General features: G+C 50.4%; 1 protein-coding gene across 16 annotated transcripts in view; it reads right to left on the bottom strand.

Moving 5' to 3' along the window:
• The window catches only part of OBSCN (obscurin, cytoskeletal calmodulin and titin-interacting RhoGEF), a 762,040-nt gene that overhangs the window by 607,392 nt on the left and 140,306 nt on the right, over positions 1-14,342 (bottom strand). For all 16 annotated transcript variants that reach the window (XM_033931804.1, XM_033931806.1, XM_033931805.1 and 13 more), the window contains exon 16: positions 10,455-10,730. In XM_033931804.1, coding sequence (XP_033787695.1) covers positions 10,455-10,730 — 276 coding nt within the window. The remainder of the gene's footprint in view (positions 1-10,454; positions 10,731-14,342) is intronic.

Genomic DNA, 14,342 nt, shown 5'->3' with positions numbered 1-14,342 from the left:
GAACCAGGATGCCCACCGACCGCAAGGCTGCCGCGACGACCACCATTACCGTGGTGAACGTCCGAGGAGCCGTGGCCAGACCAAAGGGAAGCGCACAGAACTGAAAGTGCCGCCCCAAGATCGCAAAGCGAAGGAAGTGCTGATGAGAGGCCCGAATTGGAACCTGCAAGTAGGCCTCCGTCAGATCGAGAGACGTAAGAAACTCCCCCGGCTGAACCGCCAGAATGACCGACCGCAGCGTTTCCATGCGGAAAGACGGAATCTTGAGAGCTCTGTTGACCCCTTTCAAATCCAGGATGGGCCGAAAGGTCCCCTCCTTTATGGCCACCACAAAGTAAATGGAGTACCTGCCGGTGCCCCACTCCGTAGGGGACACCGGCACCACTGCCTCGAGATCTAGCAAACGCTGAAGGGTCTGACGAAAAGCCTGCGTCTTCCATGGAGTCTGACATGGAGAAGCGAGGAAAAGGTCCGGCAGAGAGCGGGTAAACTCCAGAGCGTAACCGTCCCGCACCACCTCAAGGACCCACTGATCGGACGCGATCTCGGCCCATTTGGGGAAAAATTTGCGCAGCCGGGCCCCCACCGGAACCAAAGGGGGCGCCGGCAAGGAGTCATTGCGCAGGACGGGAAGCGGGGGAACCGGCGGAGGGATTCCCTGCCCCCCGAAGGGCCCCCCGAAAGGGCTGCATGCGCTGGAAGAACCGACCCCGGGAAAAACCCTGAGCCGGGAAAGAAGCAGCCCCACGCCCCGGGCGATACTTGCGAAATTCCCGCAAACGCCCCCGGGCAGCCCCACACCTAGACGCAGGGCGGGCACGGTCCTCAGGCAGACGGGGCACCTTCGAGTCCGTCAGAGTCTGAATCAACTCATCTAATTCCTCTCCAAACAAAAAGACCCCCTAAAGGGAACTTTAGTAAACTTAGCTTTGGACGCAGAATCCGCCGCCCAAGCGCGCAGCCACAAAATACGCCGCGCGGCCATGCCATAGACTTAGCCGAAATCCGCACCAAGTCATAAAGAGCATCTGAGAGGAACGAGGCAGCCATCGCAATCTTCGCTACCTCCTGATCCACTAGAGACCAGTCATCAGACTCCCGATCCAGGACACGCTCAGCCCACCGAAACACGGCGCGAGCGACTAGCTCCCCACAAACAGCCGCCTGTACCCCAAAGGCAGAGACATCAAAATCATACTTAAGAAGAGTCTCTAACGCACGCGCCTCCGAGACCCTAAGAGCAGAACCGTCCATAACAGGCACGGTATGCCGCTTAGGAAGTGCCGAGACCACCGCGTTCCCCATTGGCGAAATTAAGGTAGCCCTACCTCCCTCCGGGACGGGATACCCAAGAGCCAAGGCGCACACCAAACGAAACTGCGCCCATAGGCCACTGCGCCAACACAAAATCCCGCAAATCCTGACGCACAGGAAAAGAGCGGGAACCAGGACAGACCCCCTGAAGCAGAGGGGCCCCCATACGCGGGGTCTCTGGCGGCGCCACTGCAAAAATGCAGCACCAAGGAGACCTGCTACACAGGTCTAAAAGCTCATCCCTCTGAATAAAAAAGCGCACCACGGACGCATCTGCTCTGGAAGACGGGAAACCCGCCGCCCCGCTGCCAACAGGCGTCCCCTCTAGAGGATCCTGGAAGCCCGCCAAAGCAGCCAGGTCCTCAACCAGGCCAACACGCTCCTCCGCCCACCAATTCGCAATCCAAGCCCCCCCGCGGGCGCTTGGATGAGGGAGGAGGAAGAGGGGACGCCAAACGAAAAGAGGGAGGCAAAGCCATAGGGGGCGCGGAGGGAAACCCCCCCCGAAACCCCCCAGGCGCACGTGGGACCCCCAAAAGTCCGCACAAAGAAAGAAAATAAATTGGGGGCAAAAAACCCCTGGGGGTCCCCAGGGACTCCCTGCCCCAGCAGGGGTCCATGCTGAAACCTGCCCCTGTGTTCGCCATACAGGGGGAAGGTCACCTGAGGTTGCAGACAAAATGGAGGGGCCAGACAAAGAAAATGGCGAAGTTCCCGCCAAAAATGCTCCCTCCATGGCCTGTAGCGGCTGAGAAGACTGAACAGTCTCAGCCGCTAAGACAGGCAAGTCGGCATCAGCTGTCAAAAAATCAGCTGAGAGGGAATCCTTCGGGGAATCCCTCCGTGGGCGGTTGTGGAAGACCGGGCTTCCCCACTGCTCCAAGCCGACTCGCGAGGCACCATCGGCGGGGAGCTCTGGGCGCCTGCAGCCGCTGCCGACGGAGCTCCACCACCTCACCGACCCAAACCGCCGAGTTCAGGCCGGCCGCGAGTGCCTCGCGGCTGGACTAAAATTGTGGCCTACTCCCCCGGAGAAGGGCACAATTGCTCCAGACGCGACCTAGCTATAAAAAAAAGTGCTGGTACATGAAAAAAATACAGTAAAATACAGTTTTCTTAAAGGGAAACAACCCTTCAGACCAGCACTACCTCAGGATTTTTTTTTTTTTTTTTTTTTACAGAACAGACTCCACAGGCTCTCGAAGCAATATGCCTTGCTTGACTTAGGGGGCAAGGCTTACTGCTGAGGCTCCTCTAAAAAAATGTGGGGAGGTGGAGGAAGTGGGGGGAGGGACCCCGCTCGTGACCCGCCGGGTTTGACACCCCCGAGGTCGGACGAACCCCCAAACAGGGCCCGACCAAGCTCCGTCCGGCCAAAAACAGGGACTAGAAACCCCTAAACAAATTCCAACAGCCCTACCAAGAGAGATGGGTACAGATCACTCAACACCTGCTGGAGACTGAAAGAAGACTGAGGGAAATAGAGAAGGGAGGATAGTATATACTGTCCCAAAGTTTTGTTTTCAGTCTCCACCTGCTGGTCATGATTAGATATATACCCATTCGTAAAGTTAACCTCTACTGGTCTGGAGAGTGCTAAAGAAGCTGCCATTCTCACAGTAATTCAAAAACGGCTTGACCGATTTGAACGAAACTTGGTATGCTGATCCCTCACTACCTGGGGTGATATGTTCTGGGGGTCTCGCGGCCCTCCTGCACACGTGGGCGGAGATACAAACAGAAAATCACATTTCACCCATTCATGTCAATGGAAAAAATGTAAAAAGCTGCCATTCTCACAGTAAATCAAAAACGGCTTGACCAATTTGAACGAAACTTGGTATGCAGATCCCTCACTACCTGGGGTGATATGTTCTTGGGGTCTCGCGACCCCCTTGCACACGTGGGCGGAGCTACAAACAGAAAATCGGATTTCACCCATTCATGTCAATGGAAAAAATGTAAAAAGCTGCCATTCTCACAGTAATTCGCAAACGGCTTGACCGATTTGAACGACACTTGGTATGCAGATCCCTCACTACCTGGGATTATATGTTCTGGGGGTCTCGCGGCCCACCTGCACATGTGGGCGGAGCTACAAACAGAAAATCAGATTTCACCCATTCATGTCAATGGAAAAAATGTAAAAAGCTGCCATTCTCACAGTAATTCACAAACGGCTTGACCGATTTGAACGAAACTTGGTATGCAGATCCCTCACTACCTGGGGTGATATGTTCTGGGGGTCTCGCGGCCCTCCTGCACACGTGGGTGGAGCTACAAACAGAAAATCAGATTTCACCCATTCATGTCAATGGAAAAAATGTAAAAAGCTGCCATTCTCACTGTGACCAATTTGGACGAAACTTGGTATGCAGATCCCTCACTACCTGGGGTGATATGTTCTGGGGGTCTCGCGGCCCACAACTCTATGTTGCTTGCTCAAGGGTGGGTTCACCCAAGAATTTATATGTTCTTGCTCCTGGAGGTGAAACTAAAATTGTTGTTTATAATCAAGTTTTGCGTTAGTTGTATTGTATTCATTTTGTCAAATATTTCACATTATAATTTGAATATATGTGTGTGTGTGTATGTATGTATGTTCCAGCATAACTCTGAAATGCATGGAGAGATTTCAACCAAACTTGGTACACATATGACTTACTATCTGGGGAAAAATATTGTGCAGGTGGGACGGGGTAAAATACTGTGGGGGTGGGAAGGGGGTGATATGTTAAAATTATCAAAAGCGACAGATATTAATGTCCAACCCATAGTTTTCGGGCTCGCAGAGATGAATACCGACACTCCCGATGCCGTTTAAGTCTAAGTTCAGCCCCATAGAGAGGGACATTCCTTTGGGACATGTGGAGGTTAGGGGGTTGGGACATGGGGGTGGGGCATATGGGACATGTGGGGGGGGGTAACGTGGGGGGTGGGACATGTGGGGGGGGTAACGTGGGGGGTGGGACATGTGGGACATAGGGGGGTGGGACATGTAGGGTGTTGGACATTTTGGGATAAATAAATATCCGGGCAACGCCGGGTTATCAGCTAGTACTCAAATATAAGTCATTCCGAATATAAGTAGAGCCCCATTTTTCCCCCCAAAAAGGAGGAAAAATGGTTGACTCGAATATAAGACGGGGGTTTAATATTCAAGTGCCATGCCCTGCCAGTATCTGCACCCAGTGCCCCCTCCCTCACGCCCTCCCCTGCCAGGTTCTGCACTCAGCCCCTTCCTTGCCAAATTCTGCACCAAGCCCCCTTCCCTCCCTGCCCTGCAAAGCTCTGCACTCAGTCCCATTCCCTACCAGGGTCTGAACCAAGCCCCCTTCCTTGCCAGGCTCTGAACACTGTCCCCCCTCCCTGACAGGCTCTATATCCTGTCCCATCTTCCTTCCCTGTACCCTCTTCCCACTAAAAAGAGCCAACCTCCTCAGTGATGTCACAATGGCTTGATTGTCCCATATTCCCCTCTGCCCTCCAACCCAGCCAGAAGATTAACCCTTCCCCTTAACTGAAACCAACTAGTGGTAGGTTGGGACAGGAGGGATCCCTCCCATCTCTTGCCCTGGCCGACACTAACAATTACCACCCTCCCTCCTTCCCTCCCTCGCGTACCTTTTCCCTGGTGGTCTAGCAGTGTATCCCTCCTGCCGATTGCGAAGGTAGTAGCCAGCAGCGCACCCGGGCCGGCATCTAGGAGCGAGCTTTTCATGCTTCTGGCTGGCCCTGCACCGCTCCTCGATAAGCTGTTGCTAGTTCTCGCAGGATTCGCAGCTCTCGTGGCAGCCTATCAAGGAGCGGTGCAGGGCCAGCTGGGAGCACGAAAAGCTCGCTCCTGCGTGCCGGCCTGGGTACGCCGCTGGCTACTACCTTCACAATTGGCAGGAGGGATACACCACTGGACCACCAGGGAAAAGGTACGTGAAGGAGGGAGGGTGGTAATTATTAGTGTCAGCCGGGGCAGGATACGGGAGGGATCCCTCATGTCTCGGCCTAATGCAGGCCTGCAGGAAGTCCAGGAGGGTTTTGGGTAGTCACTGGGGATGACCCGAATATAGGACGAGAACCCCATTTTTGGGCCTTTTTTTGGGCCAAAAAATCTCAACCTATATTCGAGTATATTATCTTCAAAATAGCAAGAATTGGAGGAGTAATTTAGTAGGTAAAGAAGAAAATTTGAACCAGGGATGACGGGGCCCCACTGACATTCTTTGTGACCTTGGATAAGTTACCTTACCCTCTACTGTTTCAGGTACAAGTAGATTAGGAGCTCATGATTAAGCCACCTTGAGTTTGGATTTAGAAAAGGCAATTACTAAATCTAAAGTCTGATACGCTCACAAAGAAACTGTCTGAAGATGTGGGTGGGTGGGTGGGGGGTGTATTTGTATAAAAGGCACCCATGTGGAGTGTTAAAAAGACAGCATAGGTACTCCTGTGCCTTATAAAAACAAGCACCCAGGAACTGGTCTAGTAGCACACAAATTTATACCTGCTCTGCAGAAGGTGTAAAATATAGCATGTATTCTCTGTGTGGATATTTGTATTTTTCAAAATATGCGTCTACATTACAACTTGGCTTCTTCACAGCGTATATATATAAGCGGTACAGACTTGATGATGTGTGTACTTTTAAATTCAGCCACACAGTTTTGTAATATTCCATTTTTGTGTGCAAACGTCCTTTACAAGTGAACAGTTTTTAAAATTACCTCTAAAATATGTTGTTATATGCATAGCCAATAACTACCGTATTTTCACGCAGATAACGCGCACCCGTGTATAACGCGCACACGGGTATAGCGCGCAGAAACCACGATATTATGTATAAAACCTTTTGTATACCGCGCTCACGGGTATAACGCACATGCTGCCCGACTGTCCTTTCGCCCGCCCCGACTCTCCTCTGGCCACCCCGACTCTCCTTTTGCCCTCCCCGACTCTCCGTGCGCTGTCCCGACTCTCCGTTTACCCGCCCTGCCCTCCCCCCCCCCGGCAGGACCACTCGCACCCCCACCCTGAAGGACCGCCGACTCCCCGACAATATCGGGCCAGAAGGGAGCCCAAACCCTCCTGGCCACGGCGACCCCCTACCCCCACCCCGCACTACATTACGGGCAGGAGGGATCCCAGGCCCTCCTGCCCTCGACGCAAACCCCCCTCCCTCCAACGACCGCCCCCCCCAAGAACCTCCGACCGCCCCCCCAGCCGACCCGTGACCCCCCTGGCCGACCCCCACGACACCCCCACCCCCCTTCCCCGTACCTTTGGTAGTTGGCCGGACAGACGGGAGCCAAACCCGCCTGTCCGGCAGGCAGCCAACGACGGAATGAGGCCGGATTGGCCCATCCGTCCCAAAGCTCCGCCTACTGGTGGCCGCGGCCTGAGGCACAACATAGAAACATAGAAACATAGAAACATAGAAGATGACGGCAGAAAAGGGCCACAGCCCATCAAGTCTGCCCACTCCAACAACCCTACCCCCTTGAATTTACCCCCCTAGAGATCCCACATGTGTATCCCATTTCCTTTTAAAATCGTTCACGCTGCTGGCCTGAATCACCTGAGGTGGAAGTTCATTCCAACGATCGACCACCCTTTCGGTGAAGAAGAACTTCCTGGTGTCGCCATGAAATTTCCCACCCCTGATTTTCAGCGAATGGCCTCTTGTGGCAGAGGGGCCTTTAAAAAAGAAGATATCATCCTCCACCTCAATACGGCCGGTGATATATTTAAACGTCTCTATCATGTCTCCTCTCTCTCTACGTTCCTCAAGTGAATATAGCTGCAATTTATTCAGCCTTTCTTCATACGGGAGGTCTTTGAGTCCCGAGACCATTTTGGTGGCCATTCTTTGAACCGACTCAACTCTCAGCACATCCTTTTGGTAATGTGGCCTCCAGAATTGTACACAATACTCCAGATGAGGCCTCACCATGGATCTGTACAATGGCATTATAACTTCGGGCTTCCGGCTGATAAAACTTCTTCGGATGCATCCCATCATTTGTCTTGCCTTTGATGAAGCCTTCTCCACTTGATTGGCAGTCTTCATGTCTTCGCTAATGATCACCCCCAAATCACGTTCCGCCTTGGTCCTAACTAAGGTTTCACCATTTAGTGTGTAAGTTTTGCATGGATTCCTGCTGCCGAGGTGCATGACCTTACATTTTCTAGCATTGAAGTTTAGCTGCCAAGTCGAGGACCAATGTTCCAATAGAAGTAGGTCCTGCGTCATACTGTCTGGTAAAGTGTTCTCACTTACTATGTTGCATAGTTTGGCGTCATCGGCGAATAATGTGATTTTACCCTGAAGCCCCTGAGTCAGATCTCCCACAAATATGTTGAAGAGGATCGGGCCCAAGACCGAGCCCTGAGGCACTCCACTGATCACCTCCGACGTTTTTGAAGGGGCACCATTTACCACCACTCTCTGAAGTCTACTGTTTAGCCAATCACCGACCCATGTAGTTAACGTCTCTCCCAGTCCCATTGATTTCATCTTGTTCAATAGTCTGCGGTGCGGAACGCTATCAAAAGCTTTACTAAAGTCCAAGTAAACGACGTCCAGGGACTCACCCACATCCAGTTTCCTTGTTATCCAGTCAAAGAAACTAATCAGATTGGATTGGCAGGACCTGCCTCTGGTAAATCCATGTTGGCGGGGATCCCGTAGATTCTTCTCGTCTAGGATTGTATCTAATTTATGCTTAATTAGTGTTTCCATGAGTTTACTCACTATGGATGTGAGACTCACCGGTCTGTAATTCTCAGCCTCTGTCCTGCAGCCCTTTTTGTGGAGTGGGATTACATTGGCTGTTTTCCAGTCCAAGGGGACTTTTCCCGCCTTCAAGGAAAGATTGAAGATCACAGACAATGGTTCTGCCAGGACATCACACAGCTCTCTAAGCACCCTGGGGTGTAGATTGTCCGGTCCCATGGCTTTGTTCACTTTGAGTCTTGATAGTTCGCAGTAGACGCTGCTGGGTGTAAACTCGAAATTCCAGAACGGGTCATCTGAGCTATGCCTTGCTTGCAACTGTGGACCGGACCCTGGCGCCTCGCAGGTAAAGACTGAGCAGAAGTATTCGTTTAGTAGTTCGGCTTTATCGGAATCTGATTCTGCATAAGTCCCGTCTGCTTTCCTAAGGCGTACTATCCCATTTGTGTTTCTTTTCCTATCATTGATGTACCTGAAAAAGGATTTATCCCTTTTCTTAATGTCCTTTGCTAGATTCTCTTCTATCTGAAGCTTGGCCTCTCTGACTGCCGTTTTGACAGCTTTGGACTTGGCCAGATAGTCTTCTTTTGCTGCTCCTCTTCCTGAATGTTTGTAGGAAACAAATGCTTTTTTCTTTTTCTTAACGAGGTCCGAGATTTCTGTAGTGAACCACTGGGGTCTGTTATTCCTCCGTCGTTTGCTTGTTGTTTTTATATAGCGATTTATTGCTTCATGTAGGGTAGATTTCAGGTTTGCCCACATGGCCTCTACATTATTGGTTTCGGCATGGTCTTGCAGTGCCCGATGGACGAAGTCTCCCATGCGTTTGAAGTCAGTGCCACGAAAATTTAGGACCTTTGTTGTTGTGGTCGATCTGGAGAAACCCTTCCGAAGGTTGAACCAAACCATGTTATGGTCGCTGGAGGCCAGCGTATCACCTACCGAAACTTCTGATACGCTGTCTCCGTTGGTGAGTACCAGGTCTAGTAACGCCTGGTCCCTAGTGGGCTCCAATACCAATTGTTTGAGCTGTGCACCCTTTATGGAGGTTAACAACCTTCTACTGCCGCTAGTTTGTGCGGTAAGTGCATTCCAATCTGTATCGGGCATATTAAAATCCCCTAACAGTACTGTGTCCCCACGCAAGGTGATGTTTTCAATGTCCTCGATTAATTCCATATCCTTTTCTACCTGTTGTCTCGGAGGTCTGTAAATCACACCAAGATACAGGCATTTTTCATTTCCTCTAGCCAGGTTCACCCAGAGGGATTCCCCGGTATACTTAACATCTGTGATTATGGTAGTTTTGATGTCTTCTCTAGTGTATAGAGCTACCCCTCCCCCTAACTTGCCCTCCCTGTCTCGACGGAGTAAGTTGTAACCCGGTATAACCATATCCCACCCGTGTGAGTCCGTGAACCAAGTTTCGGATATCGCCACTACGTCTAGGTCGGCGTTCATTATTTCCGTCTCTAAATCTAGAATTTTATTGCCCAAACTGTGTGCATTGACGTACATAGCTCTCCATACCTTATGTTTGCTAAGTCCCTGTATAGAGTTTCCCGCCTGAGTTAGTGTGACCCCCGATGTATTGTTTACAGTGTGTGCACTTACCTCAGACTCAGAGTGCGACTCACCTCCTCAGGATAGTTACTTACTGCTCCAGAGAATGAACGGATACCCTCCCCCAACTTACCTGATTGGCCCACGCGCCTTAGGCCCCACCAGTAGGCGGAGCTTTGGGACGGATGGGCCAATCCGGCCTCATTCCGTCGTTGGCTGCCTGCCGGACAGGCGGGTTTGGCTCCCGTCTGTCCGGCCAACTACCAAAGGTACGGGGAAGGGGGGTGGGGGTGTCGTGGGGGTCGGCCAGGGGGGTCGCGGGTCGGCTGGGGGGGCGGTCGGAGGTTCTTGGGGGGGGGCGGTCGTTGGAGGGAGGGGGGGGTTTGCGTCGAGGGCAGGAGGGCCTGGGATCCCTCCTGCCCGTAATGTAGTGCGGGGTGGGGGTAGGGGGTCGCCGTGGCCAGGAGGGTTTGGGCTCCCTCCTGGCCCGATATTGTCGGGGAGTCGGCCGGGCAAGAGGGCTTGGGCTCCCTCTTGCTCCGATCGCGGGTGCGGGTGGGAGCGCGTGCGAGCGGTCGTTCGGGGTGGGGGTGCGAGCGGTCCTGCTGGGGGGGGGTGAATCGGGCGTCGGGCGGGGTGGGAACTATGTAGAAAAACTTTCGTATACCGCGCTCACGCGTATAACGCGCGAGGGGTATGCGCGGTAGGTAAAAACGCGTATAACGTGCGCGTTATATGCGTGAAAATACGGTACTAATAATACATCTTCAGATATTAAATACATCTTCAGTTTTCAACTGCTTCTAGCCCGTTGACATTATGAGGAAGTCAAGAGAGTTTCACTCACCGGTGACATTAACTTTGAAGGCCATTTTCTGCCCCCCTGCCTCACAGGTGTACTCTCCACTGTCTTTCTTCTCCAGCTGCTCCACTGCCAGCCTGCGGGATTTGCCCTCGGACTCCACTTTCACCCTCTTGTTAGAGGTGACCTGCTTCCCATCCTTGTACCATTTCACTTCGGTCTTGGCCTGGGACACTTCACAGCTCAGGGTGATGCTCTCGGTGAGGGAGGCCTCCACCTCCTCCTGCACCTTCTCCTGGTTGATGAACACGGGTTCTGGCTCTGAGGGGCAAAAGGCAATTTGTGAATCTATTGTTCCCCTAAAGAAGGTACTTTTAAAAGGCATGGCTGTTGTGTAAAGCAGTGCTTTCTGTGTGGAAATGTCCTTTAATAAAGGTGACTTCTCTCAATCAATATCTGGGTAAAAGTGCACACCTAAAGGCTTGTCTGTGCACGTTTACAGATGCATTCAGAAGTACCACCTGGGAGACGGAGTCTGAATTTATTTATTTGAGAGAAGAAAGAATTTTAGATAAATTTAAGAGTAATCTTAAAGGATTTCTTTTTAAAGATGCTTTCAGCGATTAATTAATTTTATATTTTAACTTTTTTAATTATTTTAAATTCACCTACCTTCCCCATTGTTTTTATCCTTAAATGTCTCTATTATATTAAAATGTATTTCTATACCTCATCTTGCCCATTGTTTTCAAGTTTGTATCGTTATGTCATGTATACTTCGGATACTTTAACGTATGTTAAATTACTATAAATTTATCTAATTTTGTAATTACTGATATACATCGCCTAGAACTTTGAATAGGCGATTAATCAAATTTTATAATAAACGTGAAACTTGAACTTGAATGGAGTTTTCATTTATACGCATACGTTTAACCTGTGAAAAGGTAATTTTATAACTGCACCTAATTTAAGAGGGCAAGCAAGTGCCTATTTAGGTAATATTGTACAAAGACATCTAGGGCTCCTTTTATCAAGCCGCGCTAGCGGTTTAACGCGCGTAATAGCGCTCGCTAAACCGCCGGCCGAGCTAACCGCGCTAGCCATTATCGCCTCCTCTTGAGCAGGCGGTAGTTTTAGGCCAGCGCGGGGGTTAACGCGTGATGAAATGCCGCGCTCGTTAACCCCGCTAGCGCGGCTTGATAAAAGGAGCCCCTGGTCTTTATCTGTCTTTATCTGTTTTTAAGTCCATTATTCTAATTTGTATTTTATCTGTATCTCATGTATTAGCTCACCTTGTTGCGAACCACCTAGAACTTTTTCGTTATGGCGGTATATAAGAATAAATTATTATTATTATTATAGTTGCCTACCAGCTTTATAAAACAAGCAGCAGAAGTCATGCATCCTTTGCAGGCACAGACTGTTACAATTGCTCTCGAGCATCCTCTATAATAAAACCCTGAGCACTTAAGGTTTTGTGATTCCTGCCACCGTGCTGTGTCCATCCGTGCCGAATTTGATTTCCAGTGCATGGGGCGGCTTGCGACGGCAATTTCAGTGACAGTTTGACTCCTGCGCTGCCACTTCTCAACCCCCCCTCCCCCTGACCAACAAACGCAGCAGCCGCGGGGCATTTGCTAGGCCGGCCCACTTCGATAATGCGAGGTGGGCCGGCTTAGCAAAAGCCCCTAGGCTGCCCAGGCTAGCGAATGCTGGATACGGGGAGCAGGGAAAGAAGAAGGCCTACCGCTGGACAGGGGGTCAGGTAAGATGTGCTGCTGGATGGGGGGGGGGCAAAAGGAAGGGAGAAGGCCTACTGCTGGACAGGGGGTCAGGTAAGAGGTGCTGCTGGAAGGGGGGGGGTAAAAGGAAGGGAGAAGGCCTACTACTGGACAGGGGGAGCAGGCAAGCAACTTGACATTCCATTTTAACGATCTGAAAATTAACCAGTGCTGTGGAGTTGGAGTCGAGGAGTCGGAGTCGGAGGAAATTTCGGGTACCTGGAGTCGGAGTCAGAAGTACAAAAAACTGAGGAGTCGGAGTCGGAACATTTATCTACTGACTCCACAGCCCTGGGTAATGTGGCCCTTTTGATGATTATCTATATCGCATAACCACTTCTGTGAATTCTCTCACTTTATGGTATGGGGTGGTTCGAACTTCGACACCTTCCGGGAACCTAACCATAATCCGGTGTGAATGGGTAGTGCATTGTGGGTGGGTGTATGTGGGGATGAGTGATTGCTGCCTTTCTAAGTTGAGGGTTGTTGAGGAGTTTGGTGGATAATGAAAAATGGAGTCGGGGGAATGGGACCTTCTTTTTTTATTCTAAGGGAGGTGCTTCGCAATGTAGCCTTTTGATTGTTTGGATTCCTGACCCATAGTGTTTTACCTTTCGGGAAGGGGGAGGGAGATCCATCGGGAGATCTACCTCCAAGGTAGGGTGAATTGCTTCCACCTCTGCTATTTCTTCCATGTAAAGCTGTTAGTACTTTTTGTATTTTTTTTGTATGGACATTTCTTGTTATATTGTTCCTGTTCTCTGTTGTCTCTTCAATAAAAAATGATATATATAAAAAAAAGAAATTTAATGTTCGTTCATTGCTCTAATTCAAGCTCCGACATTCTCGTGACAGCACACAAAAACATGCAACAACAATAATGAACGCCACTCAGCAAGACACTACCATATATCAACACAAACACAGCTGTGAGACACTGATATACCAGGTTATGAAACCTTACTGAGCTATTTGTATAGTGCTGCAAACCTAAGCAAACGGTGGCAAGTTCATAAGAACATAAGAAGTTGCCTCCACTGGGTCAGACCAGAGGTCCATCGTGCCCAGCGGTCCGCTCCCGCGGCGGCCCATCAAGTCCACGACTTGTGAAGTGGTTTCTGACTATTTCTGTAACCTACCTCCACTTCTATCTGTATCCCTCCATCCCCTTTTCTTTCAGGAACCTATCCAGACCCTCCTTGAACCCCTGTAGCGTGCTCTGGCCTATCACAGCCTCCGGGAGCGCGTTCCATGTGTCCACCACCCTCTGAGTGAAAAAGAACTTCCTAGCATTTGTTCTAAACCTGTCCTTTTTCAATTTCTCCAAGTGCCCCCTTGTACTTGTGGCTCCCCACAGCCTGAAGAATCTGTCCCTGTCCACCTTCTCTATGCCCTTCATGATTTTGAAGGTTTCTATCATGTCTCCTCTAAGTCTCTGTTTTTCCAGGGAGAATAGCCCCAGCATTTCCAATCTGTCAGCGTATGAGAAGTTTTCCATACCCTTTATCAGTTTTGTTGCTCTTCTCTGGACTCCCTCGAGTACCGCCATGTCCTTTTTGAGGTACGGCGACCAGTACTGGACACAGTACTCCAGATGTGGGCGCACCATTGCCCAATACAGCAACAAAATGACTTCCTTCGTCACCCCCAGCAATGATCCCCCCATTTTATAGTTGAACATCGGGTTCTTTTTCCCTACATGCATGACTTTGCATTTCTCAGTGTTAAAACTCATTTGCCATTTCCTTGCCCAGTATACCAATCTCATTAAGTCCCTTTGCAGGTCCTCACAGTCTTCCTTGGTTCTAACCTTGCTGTAGAGTTTGGTGTCGTCCGCAAATTTAATAACCTCACAGTTCGTCCCTGTCTCCAAATCATTTATAAATATATTGAACAGGAGTGGTCCCAGAACCGACCCCTGTGGGACTCCACTCGTGACCCATCGCCATTCTGAGTAATGGCCCTTTACTCCAACCCTTTGTTTCTTGCCTGCCAGCCAGTGTTTAATCCATCGGTGGATATCCCCTTGTACCCCATGGTTCCACAGCTTCTTTAGCAGCCGTTCATGGGGTACCTTGTCGAAGGCTTTTTGGAAGTCCAGGTAAATGATGTCTATGGATTCCCCTTTATACTATGTCACACTTTCACA

This window comes from Geotrypetes seraphini, chromosome 2 (genome assembly GCF_902459505.1).
Source record: "Geotrypetes seraphini chromosome 2, aGeoSer1.1, whole genome shotgun sequence".
Taxonomy (NCBI): Eukaryota; Metazoa; Chordata; class Amphibia; order Gymnophiona; family Dermophiidae; genus Geotrypetes; species Geotrypetes seraphini.
Note: the sequence above shows the minus strand (reverse complement) of the source record. Positions and strands in the feature narration are given on the sequence as shown.